Raw genomic sequence first — 19664 nt, 5'->3', positions numbered from 1 at the left:
ATGGTAAGGATAAGATCAAGAGAATCCTAATCTAAACAACTCGTTTTATCTATACTAACTACCCAATCTGACAACACAACCCAACGGTCAGATATTCTTTAATATGCCATCCACCTGAAATTTGTTGATATCAAAGTCATCTCCCATGAGGCCATCACGCATACACCTAAATAGGGCTCATGAATATAGGAATATAATTTAAAAGTCTAACTACCGAATTATATTTGAGTTTGGCTTGCTTTATAAAATAAACTATAGTTTCAAAGGTTGTTCCCTTTGATACATGCAGAAATTAAAGATGTTCACATAAAATGTTATTTAGGATATAGAGATATTATTTAGTTACCACCTGTATCTTTCTCGGTGTCCAAACCATATTGTTCTGAAAGTTGATTTGTTATAGAAGCTCCATGACTGAAGTTACTGGGTAGCGGCAGGAGGAGGAGGAGGAGGAGGAGGAATGCCATCCACCTGAAATGTGTTGAAATCAAAGTCATCTCCCATGAGGCCATCCTGCATACACCAAAATGAATGGTTATGGAGAAATTTTTATTAAGAACGTATCTATAAATGCTTATAGGAACTCAGGGCCTCTTGGAAACTAACAAAACAGTTCCTTATTTGCCAAAGGATTAGTTTAATTTAATCTTATTTGCAAATGGGAAACTAATTAAGGCCTCTTTGGAAGCCATTAGCTATATCATTTCTAGCACTACTGTAATCATTATTTGCAAATTATTATATTTGACTTCAAAACCATTTGTATGTGATTATATTCAAATCTTTAGAGGTATCCAGTTATACTCTTTGGATGCCTCCAGAATGTGTCCCATTTGCAGACACGATTAACTTAAAATAATCTTATTTGCACCTCTTCTCTAATAGTTATAGTGTGCGTGCGTGTAAATCCCCTCTTTTTTTAAAACTATGCACTGTTAAAAGAAATGCAAGAGGGGAGGATTCTCTATCTAAAAGAAAGGCGTCAATTTGATTGAAAAATCATGGTATGGTTTGTGTGCTCCAAAAACTCACCTCCATGAAGTTCAAAACATCCCAGTCAGCTTCAGAAAACTGAGCAGGAGTTGAGTTGGTTTCAAACACAGTACCCTTCATCATGTCTGCTAAACCAGTAGCCTCTGTCCCATCCAGAAGATCATTTTGTTGTTGTACCATATCTGCAAGCACTTCCTTGAATTGGGTTGTGTCCCGAATCTCACAGAAAGAAGAGAACTGATCATTGGTTCCACTGTTGGGAACCCCACTTAGAGAAACAACCCCATCAGTTACACTGTTAGAAAACCCATTGAAAGGACCAAACCCATTAGTTCCACTACTAAGATTTGAGAGGCTGAAATCAGGAACAAGGGAGGGATTTTTTGCTTCCACTCCAATAACCACTTTCGTGTTACTTTCATTCAACAAATTGTAACTTGAGTTGTTATTGTTAGAAGATTCTCCAATCATGCCTGTCTGAGTGGATCCAAACAAGCCTCCACTCCTTGTTAGTTGTAACCCACTATGGTTGTTTCCAAAGCTAAAAGGCGGGTTTTGTGTGAACCTTTCAACTGATGCTGGAGTAGTTCCAATGGTTGGAACTGAACCTATATTTCCCAAGTTTGAAGCTGATCCAATACATCCTATGTTTGAAACTAGTCCAACATTTCCCATGCTTGGAAAGTTGTTTTGAGATCGAGGGTTAGTCATGGGGAAACTATCAAACTGACTGCTTCCAAAAAGCCCTGGGCTCGTCTGAATATTTGGTTGGATTGTCTGCATTAGATCAATACCACCCCCGACATGACCAGTGGACATATCAGCAAGGGAGGGTGAAATTGTTTGAACATTTTGATTTGGGAACATTCCAAATCCTGAGTTCCCAGCGTTTGGTTGTAGCACTGTTGGTTGCATGTTTCCACGAGTATTCAACAATGATTGACCAAATCTTAAGGTTGCAGAAGAGTTATTGCTTTGTGGGTTTTGATTGAGAAAGTTCATGGGGTTCAGTACTGGAGGAATAGGTGCTGGAGGATTAAGAACTGGCATGTTGCTACCAAGCCCGGGCAAAATTCCAGTCAGATTTTGGTGTTCTGCGAATTGAATAAAGTCTGACTGATTTTGGAGACCAAACAGTAATTGTGGGGGAGTGGGCCCAAAAGATGATTTTGGAACATTAGTGATGAGAGGGCTTGCCAGTCCAGGCTTGGATTGACTTGCTGTATTTAGCCTTCGTAAGAACACACGGTATTTCTGCAAAAAAAGACGAACATAAAATGCAATATATATCATCATTGTAAGTCATATATCAACGATTGAGCAAACCAATCTTGATATTCATGTCTTTAGATTAACTTAAGAAAAACAACTGTGGTGAAAATATTTATCAACACAGCTTAGGACCCATGTTTTCACTAGTTTTTAGGGTGGACTTCTAATCATTCCTAGATAAGTAAAATAAGAAAATATTTACTTCTATGTTAATTCTTTCAATTCAGGGAGGATAATCATCTTGCATGCTCAAACTATGAGAATTATAGACATAATAACCACTGCTCAACAAGCTCAGAATATTGAAATGAAATATAGCAAATAAACAATATGAATAAAAAATTTCAACAAACACAATAATTATTCCAACCAAACCAATCTTTATATTCTTACAGATGTAGTGACAAAATTTATCAAAGCAGCTTTGGTCATATTTATTCATTAGTTTTGGGTGGAGTTCTAATCATGCATGGATAAGTAAAATAAGAAGACATTTATTCTTGTGACGATACTGATTTCGCTTCAGTATCTTTGTTGGCCCCAATAAGATGGATCATTATATAAAATATGCAAATTTGTAATGCATATGGTGAAAGGGCTCGTTTAGAGTCTACTAAAAACAAGAATAGACATCAATATATATATATATATATATATATATATATATATATATATATATATATATATTATTTATTTTATTTTTTTTACAAGAAAAATCAGTTATCTTCTTCTTCACTAGATCTCTACAATTCTCCTTTTCTTTCTCTACATAAATGTACTACATATGTAGACGTAAACAATTCCTAAGATTCATAATCACATTAATCACTTTGGTTGTATTTTTCATGAGACTTTAAGATAATACAACCAACTACATAGAACTCCTCATAAGACTCTTGGATAAACTCACTTAACACAACTTTGTGGAACATACAAAGACTTTTCCTTTTCCTTTTTTTGGTCCGTCGACCAGAAACACAGTGGGATCCTCGTTGTTGGGTGATCCAAAACATTCATTTGATGGGCTCTGACATAGATAGGGTGTGCCTGAAAAATCATCTCGATAGGACAATCCTAACCCTTGATTTGTGGAGGTACAGAATAGACAGATTTGTGGAGGTTTAAAATATGTCCATTTGAAACCTCCACAAATCAAGGGTCAAGATGATCCTATGGAGAATTTCGGGCACACCCTATCTATGTTGGGGCCCATCAAATGAATGTTTTGGACCACCCCAACAATGCGGGCCTCACCGTTTTTTCTGGTCGGTTAACACACACCCACACACACACACACACTTTCCAATACATATTAGTTTTGATTTACTAAATTCCAACAATCCTGATTCACCTAAATTAGTATCCAAGCCTTGCTCTACTTTCTATCCTGATAGGTGATCTAACACTAGTAGGGGTTGGGGTTCGAGGAATCCAAAGAAACAAACCCATAGTTAATTAAGTTGCTGCAATGTGGAGCAATAGAGATGCACTAGGTTCAACAACTTGCTGAAATATGACTTGAAATATATCAAATCGGTCTAAAGGCATATTACTGCTGGTTTGTGGTTTTTTGAAGAGTTATCACGTATTATTGTATTAGGGATTTGCTAGCGGTCCATCGCAGAAGGCATTTCGCGGATGGTATGTTGCATCCGACAGCAGCCACCTCATGAATGACGACAAAACTTGCTGAAAAGTGAGCCTGTGTGGCTGCTGTCAGATGCAACAGACCATCCGTGAAATGCCTTTTGCGATGGACGCTAGCAAATCCCATTGTATTTTAAACTAATGGTTGGAGAATTACCAACTGTTTGGTTATTATAGAATATGGACATGGACCATGCATTCCCAGGGATTGCCCCATTCCATGTTCGAATAGTCTGCTTTGTTGAAGTAACTGTCATCATCACCAATAATTTCTAGTCACAAAAATAATTTCATTTCATATTCTGTGTTTCTAACTACATAGGATTCATGTTTTACTCCAGCCAATAAGTTTGCTCGTGCTCAGAAATAACAATTGAAATCGTTACTGTAGAGAAGTGTGTCAATTCAACAAGAAAGAAAGCAAAGATGTTGAACATGACATCTTGTAGGGTGACTCTATTTGATCCGAGAACCACGGCAAGAAATTAGAGATGGGGAAAACAAATTAGCATGTTACGGGCCAAAGTGGGGTCGGGCTTGCCTTGGTATGTGACTAGGTGGGACCCAGCCTGACGTGTTACACCAGTCATGGGGCTTTTGGCATATTCGTTTGATACCAGAGCAGCCACCATGTCACGTGTTCAAGTTATTGTAGGGGCGATATGTGGAGAGGACTCCCTATAGAAAGGGCTACTCGGAAAAAATCCCAAAGTATTTTCTTTAAAATAGCAACATCTTGACAATTTCAGTTACAACCAACATGTTAAGAAGAAGCACATATAAGGGGGACATGCAATCCTTTTAAGGAAACTAAAAGCAAACCTTCAGATATCAAGCAACTAACCTGTAAATGGCTAGCAACATTTTGTCTAGTTAGTCCTGGAACACTCATTAGCTCGAGTATTTTTGTTGGCATGGCATCTGGATCGAAACAACAAAAGTTGAATAAAGAGTACCACTGTATAGAAGACAAGTGGAATACTATATGCATAATATGCTGAACTTCAAGTAAACGTACTTACTTTCGAAGCCTAAATGATTAACAGCATTCATGAACTGATTGTGAAGCTCAGAATGCCAAACTACACGTTGATTCTTATGCCCTGTAGGCCCCTCATTCTCTCCACTGCTATCTTCCTCCTCGGCCTCCTTTCTCTTGTGTTTTTTCCTATTATTCTCTTCATTGACCGAAGTTGCAAATTCACTATCCTCAGGCACTTTCTTTTGCTGAGTATCTTTATCACTCCCTGTTTGTCCCATGTTTCTCGGCACACTTTTCCTCTTCCGAATAGCATACTGCCAAATGTTCTTAAGGTCATTTGTTGTTAAGGGTTTCATAAGGTAGAAGCAAGCCCCATGTTCAAGTCCTTTTATTGCAACATCCACTTTACAATCAACTGACATCACTGCATGACCAAGAGCCAAATTGGAAAGAAAATATTATTGGGAAAGAAAATCATCAAGGCCAACAAAATGATTTATGGGAGAAAAATTTCTAGGTCTAGCAGGTTTATTAAAATATAAAAGATTGAATAACGCCATCTCCAATAGCTTAAGCTTTTGGAGTAATTGGCTGTTTTCACATCATATCAGAGCAAAGGTCCTGAGTTCAAAACTCATTGACATTAAAAATCCACACGAAATAGCGAACCCAAAAGAGGGGCCACATGTGCCACGTGTAGGCCAACCCTAAAAAGAAGGGCCACATGTGAGAGGGGGGTGTTAAAGTATAAAAGATCAAATAATGCCATCTCCAACAGCTTAAGCTTTTGGAGTAATTGGTTGTTTTCACAAGGTTTGTAGCTTCCCATGAAAGGAAAGAACATAATTTCCATGGAGAAAATGAGTTAACCAAATGCTTGAAAATTCATCTTCCAACGAAAATGTTTCCCATTAAAAAATTTCCTACATCCAAAACCATAAAACAACAAAATCAGAAACTGAAATAGGGGTGACACTCACAAACCACAGGCAAGTCCAATTCCAGGCCAATATGCTCAAGAAGCTTAAACCCATCCATGCCGGGCATGTGAACGTCGGTCAGAACAAGATCGAAATCTCCTTTTCTCTCTCGAAGCATCGACAAAGCAACCTCTGGATATTCACAGGATGTAACTGAAAGCAAAACGAGTAACTTATCTATAAGAAAAGATAGCTGATGACTAAAGAAGACTCAAAGTTGTAAAAAAAATTATTTCACATGTTTCTCAACTTTTACAAGATTTCACAGAAGAAACGCAGTCACAGGGAATCAACATGTAATACCGATAAACTGATCTATCAAAGATTTCATCTTATGAAAGTTTTGGTATCAATAAATATACCCATAGAAATTACCATAATCTTATCAAGATTCTTGTGTTTCTATGGGTATCAATAAATATACCCATAGGAAACACATGAAATGCATTCACAAGAAAGCAACATGCAATGCCAATAAACTGATTTAATTATGAAAGATATAATCTTATCAAACTTTCAGTATTATTAAACCCATGTTTCTCAAATTTTATAGGATTTTACACAAGAAATGCCGTCAAAGGGAATCAACATGCAATACCAATAAAGCGATCTACGAAAGATATAATCAACATGCAATACCAATAAGCTGATCTATGAAAGATATAATCTTATCAAAATTTCAGTATCAGGAAATATACTCTTAAAAACATAAAAAAAAAAACATCTTGTATCCAAGGGAAAAACGTCTTGAACATATTGGCCTGGAATTACTTATTTGCAGGAAATATATCCATTTATGCATGTATACAACTTCACAAAAGCAATTTTGCAGCACCTCTTTTTCAGATGAGAAGTGCAACCTCATATGACTAAGAGGACCTGCGACAAATTGCCTAGAAAATCATGGTACTTATGCGCACTCCCTCGCAATATCAACAACATAGATCTTTAATGATCCGGCCTTTCACATGGCAATAGTTATCCTAGATACAGTATATGTAATAGTTACTATATGTATACACCCGTATATACATATATAACAAGAAAATCAGGGTTGTCATGCATATGTCCATGCAAATCAACATCATAGATCTTTAATGATTAGGTTTTTCACATGGCAATAGTTATCCTATTTACAATATGTAACAGTCTAATAAAGAAACCTGGATATCCTTGAGGTTATTTAAAACCTCATTAAACGTATAACTTTCATATGGTAAATATATACTATATAATGAGAAAACTTGCGTGGCCTTCATTATCAATATTTAGACGCAGATAGGGAAATGTACCTCTTCTTGGAGGAAGACCCTCTTTTACATTCATATTGGTAATAATTACTTTAGCATAGAGTTGATTGCTTAGATTCCAATGTGGAAGGATGTGATGAATATGAAGGTGTGTCAAGTGAAATTGCGATTAGTATAGGAAAGTTCAATCTCAAAAAGAACAAAGAGAACACATTGGGACTTTTGTCCACAAGTAAGTCCATTTATTTCTACCTATTGAAGTGTCGCGTCGATTTGTTCATCATTTCCTATATTGCTTCAATTAGGAAGTAGGCATTGATTATGAATAGGGAGTAGTTCCTTCATTTTTCTTCTATTCAATTAGGATGTTTAGGTTTTTCTCTCCTTAAGGAATATCCTATACTACTTGCTTTAGTACTGGTGACACTTTGTCGAAGGATTGAAACACTCAATCAATGCTTGCTGGTGGAACTAGAGCCGGTCTAACGTTGTTAGGATGTTATACCGGCCTTTATTGTAGGGACTCTTAACATGGTAGAACTCGCCCCTAAAAGCTAGCTGTTAGAGGGAGGATGTCCATCCCTTATAAGCAAATCCACATCCATTGACTTTTCCGATGTTGGGCTATTTTTGCTTTCACGTGGAACCCCCAACAATCTCTCCCTCCACGTGGAAGCAACGTGGACAATCTCGCCCATCCACGTGGGTGCAACGTGGGAACTACGAGATCTACCCCAAGGGATTATTCCGCCCTCGCAGGCATTATCGAGGTTACTGAGATCTTCCCCGAGAGACATTCCCCCCTCGGAAGCAAACCGGGGTTACCACGCGCTAGCTCTAATACCACTTGTAGAGACTCTTAACAGGGTAGAACTCGCCCCTAAAAGCTAGCTGTTAGAGGGAGGGTGCCCATCCCTTATAAGCAAATCCACATCCATTGACTTTTCCAATGTGGGACTATTTTTCCTTTCACGTGAAACCCCCAACAATCTCCTCCGTTTAGGCTAATCATCCTTGATGAGGTACTCGCCTTCATCTTTGATTCACAGATAAATAATAACCAAAAGCTAGCTGTTAGAGGGAGGGTGCCCATCCCTTATAAGCAAATCCACATCCATTGACTTTTCCGATGTGGGACTATTTTTGCTTTTACGTGGAACCCCCAACAATCTCCCCATCCACGTGGAAGCAACGTGGACAATCTCTCCCATCCACGCGGGTGCAATGTGGGAACTACGAGATCTACCCCGAGGGATTATTCCGCCCTCGCAGGCATTATCGGGGTTATTGAGATCTTCCCCGAGGGACATTCCCGCCCTCGGAAGCAAACCGGGGTTACCACTCCCTAGCTCTGATACCACTTGTTGAGAAAATCCGCCGGGTAATCCAATCCGATCGTGCACAAATTAAATGGAAAAGATAAAAGTAATAAATAAGCCACAAGATGAACACCAAGATTTTACGTGGTTCGGCAAAGCCTACTCCACGGGCGAGAAACACGATCTTCCACTATGAGAAAAAACAAAATACAAGGATTACAATGGATTAATCACAAACCCACAAACCCGCAACCCTTTCCTTGCTTCTCAAACCTAAGATCGTACCCAAGAGAAAACCCGAGAGAAAACCCCAAGAGAAACCCAAGAGAATACCCCAAGAAGAAAACCCAAATAGAAAACCCTTTATTCTTCTTCTTCTCCCTTTGTCTCTCTCTCTTCACTTCTCTTTTTCCTTTTTTTCTCTTTTCCTCTCTTGATTTTTCCACACTCCAAAGAAGAAAGCCACTTCCTCTTTTTAGTTGCTTCCAAGAAATCCAAATAAAAGGGTTTCTATTCTATCTTTGCCTCTTGCCTTCCCACCCAAGCCACCTACAGTAGGTGGGAAATAAGGCAACTTTCCAACATTTATGACTGTGGCATGTAAATGGCCTTTTATGATTCTCAAATACCTTTAAGGCCATGACCAATGCCTCAATTAGTCCTATCTATTTTCTTTAGAATAGAAAAGATGAATTTGGCACAATATATACATCTCTTTGAATTTAGTACATTCTTGATGTGATTAACAAATAGCAGTATTAGAACTTATGTGTAGACACCCAATTTTGGTCAAGGTGGTGCTAATGATAAGTTGTCGCGATGACGACTCTTATGACGAGCCCAAGGCACCTTTGATCTTTCTCTCGATCTCTCTCTAGTTTACAAAACAGAAAAGATTTCCAAAAAAATGAATTTGTTCCAAAGTTAAAACCAAAAGCCCGTTTTTACACGACACCCGACTTCTACAGCACAACCAAAAAGCCCATTTTTACACGCCATTTAACCAAAAGTTAACTTCGAGTAAAAAACGTATATTATTTCACAAAAATTACCCACACCAATTCAAAGCACATAACTAGGTTCGTTGGATTCTCCTTGTCGCAAGGAGTCCAACGGATTTGACAGTGCACGATTTGGATTCCAAACGAAGGAGTTATGATCTGTCGAAATTCCAAAACCCCAAAAAACCAAAATTTGGACAAAAATACCCCTCCCACGATTTCTCAAAATTGCGAATCGCGATTTTGTCCCAAGTAAAAATTGCAAATCACGATTGGTTGCCGACCTGACATTTGATGTCAGGTCCGCAATTTAGGAAATCGTGAATCGCAATTTCTCCGTTGACCTGACATTCTTGTCGGAGGCGAAATCGCGATTCGCGCGAATCGCAATTTTGGACTTAGATTTTCTATATATAGGAGGGGGTAGAAGTAAAAAATAGAATCTGAAATCAACCAAAAACCTCTGGAATTTCATAGCTTTTGTTCAAGACATATTTTCTGTTAAATTTCAATTTCTTTTATTCAACTAAAGAGAGGAAGTAGAGAAAAAATACTCGAGGAGCTTGCCATCTCTAGGCATCAGCATTTTGCCAAATTTTTCGAGGACTCAGAGCAACACCATCTTATAGGTGTCGTTGTTCTGCCTAATTTCCAGAAGCTATACTACCCATTTGTTAGGTATATTTACATTAATTTTTCTGCCTTTTGTATTTCAATTATAAAACTCGGTAGTAGGTAGCTATAGGGTTTGGGGATCCTTTTGCCCTGAACCCTATAGTATAAATCCCTATCTTCTTGTAAATAGGATTTTGTTCCCTCTCCTTATCCCACCACTCTGTCTCTGGTCCTCCCATAGACACGAGATAGTGGTGAGAGCCTAGTGCTCTGACGGCATTGGACAAACAGAAGGAACTAAAATCCCCTTTTTGTTACAATTATTATATTATTCGGATTGAGGCGGTCGCTATATGATTCGTGAGTAATCCCTTGAGGACCCAAATCATGCAGTAAACATCCCTATTTCTGGTAATATTAACCACGTTTCCCTCATTACTTCATATTTTCTTTTAAATTCAAAATAGGGACATGTTTAATCATAATAAAGGCCAAAAAGTTAAGGTGTTGCTAAAGTTCTTTAAACTGCCAAGTCAAGCCAATAGACTGGGTTTACCCAGGCATGAGGGGTGCCTAACACCTTCCCCGAATGTAACCATATCCTCTACTCAGATCTCTTTTAAGACCATGCCTAACAACAGAGTAAATTATGGGTTCTAGTTCCTAATCTAGATGGTGACTCTGAGATTCTCTCTTCCATGAAATTCGAAACCCGATCCCAAGTTCATAGAAGACACAGACATCCACAAACACTCCCGTACGCTACATGATGTGGTAGCCGAGAACGGGCTCCACATTATGCCATAAGTAAATTCTAATTATTAAATTTGGCACTCACCATTAATTAAGAATCTCATGAATCATTTTTGAGCACCAGACCCTATTTTATTTGGTTCTTCTTATTGAAGCGTCGATCTTCATTGTATATGATGTATTTTATTTAAAAATACAAATTTGGGATAAGATCTCCTATTTATTTATTTTTTAAAAGAAACTAAAAAGAGATTCTCTTTTGATAAGTCATGTAATCCTTAAATTCGATTATTGTTGATACGATATGACGCAAAAGTTAGTTACAAGAAGTGGGAATTGAGATAGATAGACTATTATAGATTATTTGTCTTTCTAAGTAATGTTCACCGCTGTAATTTTTGGATCTATTATTTATAATAACATTTCCTAATAGGGAGATATATAAATTTTTCGGCCCTCTGTACGATAATGCGCTCCCTGTTAACGTGAATTGTGGGCTGACCTTAACGTTTTTTGACGTCAAATCACATTAAAAGGGGGGCGCATTATCTTTCATGGGTGGAAAAATCATTGCCCTTTCTAATATTTATTACATATAATACTTTTAGACACTATAAACACGCAACATGCAATACCAATAAGCCGATCTATGAAAGATATAATCTTATCAAACTTTCAGTATTACTAAATATACCAATGTTTCTCAACTTTTACAGGATTTTACACAAGAAATGCTGTCACTGGGAATCAACATGCAATACCAATAAACCGATGTATGATTGTAATCTTATCAAACTTTTAGTATCAGTAAATGTACCCACAGAAACACTGCACTCAGTATGGGCCCAAAAAAGAAAGAGAATGAAAAGCAGTGCGATTAAAAAAATCCCAAAATGGAAAAAATGAAATCCAACACAAGCATGTCCCTCATCATTTACCAAAATGTAAAAAGGAAAAAACAATTTGTATGTCGCAAATCATTGAATGTCAAAGGTATTAACAAATTACAACACATGCCAAATACTAGAAAAACCTAAAAAGCATCTTATATGAAGTGAAATGTGTCGGGAAGAAATAAAAAATTGCAAAATCAAAAGAGTTTGATTATCTTAAGCTGATCAAGACAAAGAAGAAAAAACAAAATCCCAGTATGATAACTTCAAACTTGTAAGATTTGAGCATCTATCCAATGATCTAAAGACACGTTGTGTCATCATTGACGACCAAAACTCGGAGTCCGGTTGGAAATGCTCGCAAAAAGCACTCATCGCCATTCTCAGTTTCCAAGGAATTACCTTTCTGAGTTTCCATGGTTTCACCTTTATGTGTTTTTATGGTATCAATAGAATTAGTTTTTTGGGTGTACACATAATCAACTTTCTGGATCTCGCTGTTGTGTCACCTTCCTCACTGTATATATTAAGGGAGAGAGAGAGAGAGATAGATTCGAATGAAGAAAATAGAACACACAAGTAGTGGAAGGATGGCACAATGAAACACACAGGTACGTTTAGTGTATGTAAAGACATCGTATAGAGACCATTGAAAAATGCGACTTTTATGGACAAAATAGTAAGAGATAGAAGAGGGACATGGAGTGTTGTCAATATGAAACATTTGTGTTGCACGCGCATGGAAGATGGAGGACCTGAATCCTTTTTTGTTTTATTTCTCAATATTTTTCCTATTTTGGTTAAAATATCGAACTCCAATCTATTAATGAAAAAATCTATATAAGTAGAGTTTTTATGGAAGTACGTCTTACTTATGGCCATCATATGTAATTTCACCCTAATCGTCTGGACGTAACTAAAAGAAGGAAAATTACCAAAATAAACCTCACATTAATATAATGGGCAAAGAGAAGAGACTTACTTCTACAAAAAGACGTTTCAAAGAAGATGTGTACCCACCCATCTCCTCGACCTAATTATCCAAATGCTCTTATTCCTAATTCCTTTTAGGTAGATAAAATATATGGTTATTTTACAAACAATTTTACTTTTCGCCCATATCAACTCATCCAAAATCTTCAATGGTTACAAGCAATGACTCTTTGGTATTATATATATATATATATATATATATATATATATATAGCAGAAGAGAAAAGAGAATAATTTTTTGATTTATTTCAAAATTCTGTCAATCTAAAACATCAACATGGTGGCTTTTTACTGTTGAAGCCCTTGCCATATGTATGTCCAAACTAACTATGTGAGGGTAAACAAGTCATTTTATTATTTTCCCCCTACTTTTTTAATATGAATGTGTCACGAAAGTCAACATTGGCAGCCTTTCTATATGCAAAATTACGGAAAGTTTGCAGTAATTACATGATATTACAAATTCCGGACACCTTTAAAAATATTGACGAATTCCGGGCACCTTAAGAGGAACAACAATTGTGGAAACCTCTATAGATTGGAGGGCTAGGATCAGCATATGGAAATGATTTTACAGGCATAACCTATTTATGTTGTGTTCCATCACATGGACGGTTTGGATCAACCGATGATGTCGTCCGTACAGTTCTTTGTCGGCCCGTGCATCGCACGAGGTTTTTTACTAGTGTGTATATATATAGGGACGGTTTTTTACTAGTATATATATATATATATAGGGAAAACCGTTTTTCCACTCTATCTCAGATAAGCTTATCTAAGCTCGAGCTCCAAAACAGTGTGGGCCCACATTTTTTCAAAGGCTCTTACATGGATAGGGTGTGTAGCAAAAATCTGGTGGTTAGGATCATCCTAACCCTTTCATTTGTGGAGGAAAAATTGGTAGATTTGGGGAGAAACAGTATCTGTCCATTTGGCCCTCCACTTTTGGATGGGTTAGGATGATCCTATGGTAGTAACTCAATGTTAATATCACATAGAGTTACGAGGTATTATTGGTCACATGCCGATCTGACATCCCATGCATAACATACGGTGACTTTGTTGCGCAGTTCGATGGTGTTGCCTACCAAATATCATTATCTGCATTAATGAAAATGAAATGAAATGCTAATAAAAACATCCTTCTATTTTTTGTTGTTCCGACCATTTTAGTTGAATTTTGGGAATTTCGGTTGAATTTTGGGAATTTTGGTCGAATTTCAGTCAAATTTAATAAATTTCAATCAAATTTTTTAAGGAAATAATGATGTAAAAGGAAATCATGTGAATTTCATTTCGACGGGGATGGAAATGGAAACATTTCGGTTGTTTCGGGGAAATTTAAAAGTGCGCGCGCACACACAAATACAAATATAACGAGAAAATTAGCAAATCTAAAGAAGAAACTATGGGTTCTCTCTAAAATAAATCTATGCCACGTACAATTGGAAAATTTGGGTAGCCTCGAGGTTATTTAAAACCTCGTAAAATGTAAAACTTTCATACAGCAATTGCTACTAATCTATACTATATATAATGCTAAAACTTGGGTGGCCTCCATTCTCAGTATTTAGATGCGGATATGGAGATATACTTCTTCTTGGAGATAGACCCTCTTTTACACTAATATTGGTAATAATTACTTGAGCGGAGAATTGATTGCATAGATTCTTTTAATTGATTGCATAGATTCTAATGCTGAGGATGTGATGAATATGAAGGTGTGTCACGTGAAATTGTAATTAGTATAGGAAAGTTCAATCTTAGAAAGAACAAATAGAACACATTGGGACTTTTGTCTACAAGTAAGTCCATTTATTTCTAGCTATCGAATCACATTGATTTGTTCATCATATCCTATGCTGCTTCAATTAGGAAGAAGGCATCTATTTTGATTGAGAAGTTCCTTCATTTTTCTCCTATTCAACTAGGATGTTTCAAGTATCTCCTTCCTTATGGAATACCCTATACTTCTTGCTTTAGTACTGGTATTCTATTGACGTGCAAAAGTCTCTCTGTCGAAGGATCGAAACCCTCAATCAATGCAGGTCAGTGGCACTAGAGCCGGGCTGACGTTGTTAGGATCTCATAGATGCCTTTATGACCCTGGCCGATAAATGGCCTTTTATGAGCTTCTCAAATATCTTTAAGGCCATGACCAATGCCCCAATTGGTCCTATCTATTTTCTTTAGAATAAAAAAGATGAATTTGTCACAGTATAACTATAAACTTCTTTGAATTTAGTACGTTCTTGTTTTTATTAACAAATAGCAGTATTGGAACTTATTCCATAAGTAAATTCCAATTAATATATTTGTTACTCACCATTAGTTAAGAATCTCATGAATCAGTTTGACCACCAGACCCTAAAATCGAGATTATTTCATTTCCTTTTCCTACAAAGAGGGGCCGCTTAGTTTCGTAAGTGGGGCTTATTTAAATGAAATACCAATTGGGGTGCAGTTGTTTTAGGTCTTAACAATAACCTGCTAGTCCTTGTATTTAGGGAAGAGATTGTTCAATGAAATAAAGACCCGTCATATGAACCCTACATTTAACTGAATATACTGTTCCAACACTAAACTTAAACTTATGTAAGGGGACATCAGTAGGGCATTTAAAGGCTTCAAAGCGTCAGGGACTGCTAGTCCCTGTATTTAGGGAAGAGATTGTTCAGTGAACTAAAGACCCGTCCGACATATGGAACCCAACATTTAACTAAATATCATGTTCCAACAGTGAACTTAAACTTTTGTAAGGGGACACTAGTAGGGCATTTGGAGGCTTCAAAGCCTCCCCTGACTAATGGGGCCCCATCCTATTGTTGTTATAAGTCATGTAATTCTCAATCTCGAGTCCTATGAATCCGATGTAATAGAAAGATAACTCACAAGGAGTAGGTTTGAGAGATTAATCTGCAGGAACTCTCAAATGATGTTAGGTATTTTTCCTTTCAAGCATTGACCATTTATTTAATTGTGAAAGGGTTAAGAGAATTATGTCAATCGTAAATTGGGTTTAAAAATTTTTAGATTGACAAAATTCAACGAATTAAGTATTGAATTGACAAAAGGGCAAGGAAACCCTCCAACTTGTCCGTTCTTGGTATTTAGAAGTGTAGTTGGAGATATACGACTTCTTGGAGATGGACTCACTACTATATTCCCCATTGAATCCTTCTGACGTGAAGTACATCAGCCCCTCTGCAGTCATTGATACACTGCTGCTGGGTGTCCCAAGTAATCAAAAGGGGCGGATTTATCACTTCCCTATTATTTTAGTTATTTTTTGGAGAACTTATAGCAAAACGGAATTTATTTTCGAAAATAGACATGAAATCCCATGTGTAGTGTTTTCCCTATTTTGAAGTAAATTGAGATGAAAAGAATACATCTCGGAGCATGGATAGAGCAACCTCTGAAAGTTTAGAGGAAGCAACTTAAAGCACAAACAAATAAAAATCTATAAGAAAATATCTGATGATGAACAAAGATTCCATAGGTCTAAAGTTCAAGAATCAGCACTGCTTTGCATTTAAAACAATTTTTTCTTCCGCATGCAACACCAAAAAAACCAATCTATGAAAGATATCATCTAATCAAACTTTTAGTATCAGAAAATATTCCCATCGAAACACAATAATCTGATCAAGATTAATTATCGAGTTTCTATGGGTTTCACTAAATCTGCCCATAGAAACACAAGAAACGAAGTCACAAGAATCAACATGCAATACCAATAAACTAATCTATGAATGACATAATCTTATATCAAACTTTCTGTATCAGTAATTATACCCATGTTTCGCAACTTTCACAGGATTTCACACAGGAAAAGGGAATCAACATTAACTACCAACTACCAGAAACAACCAAAAAAAAAACAGCTTGTACCCAAGGGAAATATGTCTGGAAGAAAGAAAAAAATCATGAAATCACAGGAGTTTGATGATAATCTCGAGCCGATCAAAACAAAGAAGAAAAAACAAAATCTCGGTATTATACCTTGATACTTGCAAGATCTGAGTATCTGCTCCACGGCCCGAAGACATGCTGTGTCATCATCAACTACCAAAACTCGTATTCCCTCTGGAAATACTCTTGAATTACAATCATCATCAGTCTCAGTTTCTGCGGAATCACGTTGTTGGGTTTCCAAGGAATCACTCTGCTTTTTTCCCAAGGAATCAGTTTGCTGGGTTTCGACAGAATCAGGTTTCTGGATCTCCATTGTTGTATCAACTTCCTCACTGGACATGGTATGAAAGGAAGAAAGAGATATATTTGAAGGAAGAAAATAGAACACAGGGCAAGAGAAAGAGGGAAAAATGAAGCACACAATATGTATGATGTCTGGAAGACAATGTATATAGACCACTGAAAAAGCTGGCTTTAATGACTCCTCTTTCTTATTTAACCTCCTACAGAGCCTTAACTTCTTTTCCAAATAAAACTTTCTTGTCTTGGAATGATTACAGTTAGTATCTTCACTAATCTTCATGAAGTAGAATGGTTAGACCCATGTCTTAAAGTAAGCCAAATCCACAAGAACATTTACATACAATGTCCAAAGGATTATAGAAATAGAACAAATGTCACCCATGCTAAGAAAAATTTAAATAAATAGCAAAGACAATCAAACTAATCTCCCCTTGTGTCTTAAGCAACAAAGATTAGGATTAATTTCGTTATTATCACCATATAGATTTAAAATAACAAAAAAGTTTCAGAGGTTTGTGTTTTTCAAAATTTAAAATGATTCGAGATTTTTTCATAACTTCTTTCATCTAAAAATAGTGAAAGGTGGCAATGTGAAAGATTCGTCCTTACTCAACCCACTCAAGAAGGATAAGGTGTTCTCAAAAGCCATGCATGCAGCATTAAATGCATAGTAAATGAAATTTCCTTATTTTTAAGATACACTTTTCATTGAACCAACATTTGGCGTTTGAATCTATCTTAGCAAAAAAATTTCCTTCAGAGCAGTAGCACGCGTGTTGGTGTGGCAATTTTGGTAAATGAGGAAGAAATTTCAAGCAATTTTGTGTAAATGAGGAAGAAATTTCGAGCCGTCAGAAAAAACAACAGGAAGATTTGAAGGGAGCCCTTCCTTCCTCTTCTTTGTGTCTTCTTTGAGTGACTGAAATTTCGCTATATATGGGAGAACCAAGACAATTTATTGGACTCCAGTACTTGTACTGTTTTTGTTCTTTTATTATATAATTTATTTTAAATATTTTTCTATTTTTTGTTAAAAAGTAAAAAATTAAAAAAATAAAAAAATAAAAAATTCTTTGGCCTAAACTCTAGAAAAAGGGCGATAATATTTTCACCCCCCCTCTCTCGCAGTACGCATTCGCTCCCATTATAACATGAACAGTGGCCAACTTTAACGCTTTTTTACATCAAATCACGTTAAAAAGGGAGCGAATGCGTACTTCAGGGGGAGTGAAAATATCATTGCCCTTTAGAAAAACTCTGTAAAAAGTGCAGTGGGCCCACACGGTTGGATTATCTAAACCATTCATTTGTCATGTCCTTATATAAATTGGCTGTGCTCTATATATCATCTCCATAGGATGATCTTAACCCTCCAATCTGAAGGGGTTTATGTGATGGAAGAGGATCATTAGGTTATGATGATTCTATATATGAAGGGTTAAGAGCACAACCAATTTAAGTAAGTACTGGGAAATGAATGGTTTGGATCACCCAACAATGCGGGCCCGACGCATTAAAAAAAAATTCATTCAAGTACCATGTACAAAGTACCATGCAACCCATGTATTCCTAATAAGAGCCAAAGGATCCATTAAATACCTCTTTGGATATCACTAAAATTAGTTCGTATTTATAAATAAGATTCCCGTTTGGATACATCATATTCTGTATTTGGATTTGGAATTGAGTTTTGAATACAAAATGAATAGATCCGCCAGCTCATGTTAAGGGGGACAAAGAGGAAAGGGGTACTTCCTACCGGAGGGGAGAGGTTGAGGAGCAAAGAGGGTGAACGAAACTGCCACATCTGTGGATTTCCAATTATTTATTTCCACAGCATATTTGGAAATCTGATTTTTTTAACTGTCAGTCACCGATTTGGAAATCCATGGATTTGATCCGGATCCAAATAACAATGCAAAATGGGCTGCAAATGTGAGGAATCCAAATCAAAATCTTCTCGGCATCCAAACGGGCTCTTAGTTTATTGCGGAACCGCGATAGCAAAACAAATTTATAGGCCAAAACCACTTGCTCTTAAACCGATCATCATCCGTTCACTAAAAAGTCAGCTAGTTGAGCCATTGAACCGTTCTATGGGATAAATCCTAGCCTTAGATGTCGAGGGCAAGATCAATGGAGGACCAGTCTATTAATATACCATTGCATGCACGAATTGGGGTAATCCTGGTCATTTGGCTGCAATCAAGTGGGCCCATTGTAGATTAATCAAGGATGATGTCATAGACCTGGCAAAAGTGACCCGGACCCGCGGGTCCACCCGGCCCGCCCGTAAATTTCCGGGTCCGGGTCACCTATTGGTGACCCGTTAGAAATTGACCCGCGGGTCCACCCGGCCCGTCAAAAGTGGGCCGGGTCGGGTCCACACCCGCGGGTGCCCGTAAAAAAAGTGCAAAAGACTGTTTTTTTCTTATAATTGTCATATTGTTTTACTGTTTTCCGGTAGTTTTCTCGGTAATTGTCATATTTTATATGTAATTATTTTACTTCTGACCTTTTTGCGGTAATTTTTCATTTCAAACTTACAAACTTCTGAGAATCTTTTAAAAATCCGTAATGATTACTTCTCTTTATTCTCTGTATTGCTAGCCACAGACCGTACTTCACCCAATCTTTTCAGCAAAGGAGAGGCTACAAGCCGAAAAATAGCCCAGGAGAAGGTGGCTAGCAAATCCCTAAATAAAAAAAAAACTCTTAAAAAATACGTCAACAATCCGGGTGACC

General features: G+C 37.0%; 1 protein-coding gene across 1 annotated transcript; it reads right to left on the bottom strand.

Moving 5' to 3' along the window:
* Positions 1-197: 197 nt before the first annotated feature.
* Positions 198-17063, bottom strand: LOC143846851 (two-component response regulator ARR2-like). The gene is made up of 6 exons (XM_077355443.1): positions 16704-17063; positions 5875-6027; positions 4935-5318; positions 4757-4833; positions 1033-2247; positions 198-513 (listed from the first exon to the last, which is right to left on the bottom strand). Exons 1-6 carry the CDS (start codon positions 16954-16956, stop codon positions 421-423), a joined length of 2175 nt encoding a protein of 724 aa, XP_077211558.1. The 5' UTR covers positions 16957-17063; the 3' UTR covers positions 198-420.
* Positions 17064-19664: the final 2601 nt, after the last annotated feature.

The sequence above is a fragment of the Tasmannia lanceolata genome, unplaced genomic scaffold (assembly GCF_043159265.1).
Source record: "Tasmannia lanceolata isolate RefF3 unplaced genomic scaffold, GAP_Taslan_0.1 ptg000015l, whole genome shotgun sequence".
NCBI lineage: Eukaryota > Viridiplantae > Streptophyta > Magnoliopsida > Canellales > Winteraceae > Tasmannia > Tasmannia lanceolata.
The sequence above is the reverse complement of the archived record's forward strand: the minus strand, read 5'-3'. Positions and strand labels throughout refer to the sequence as shown.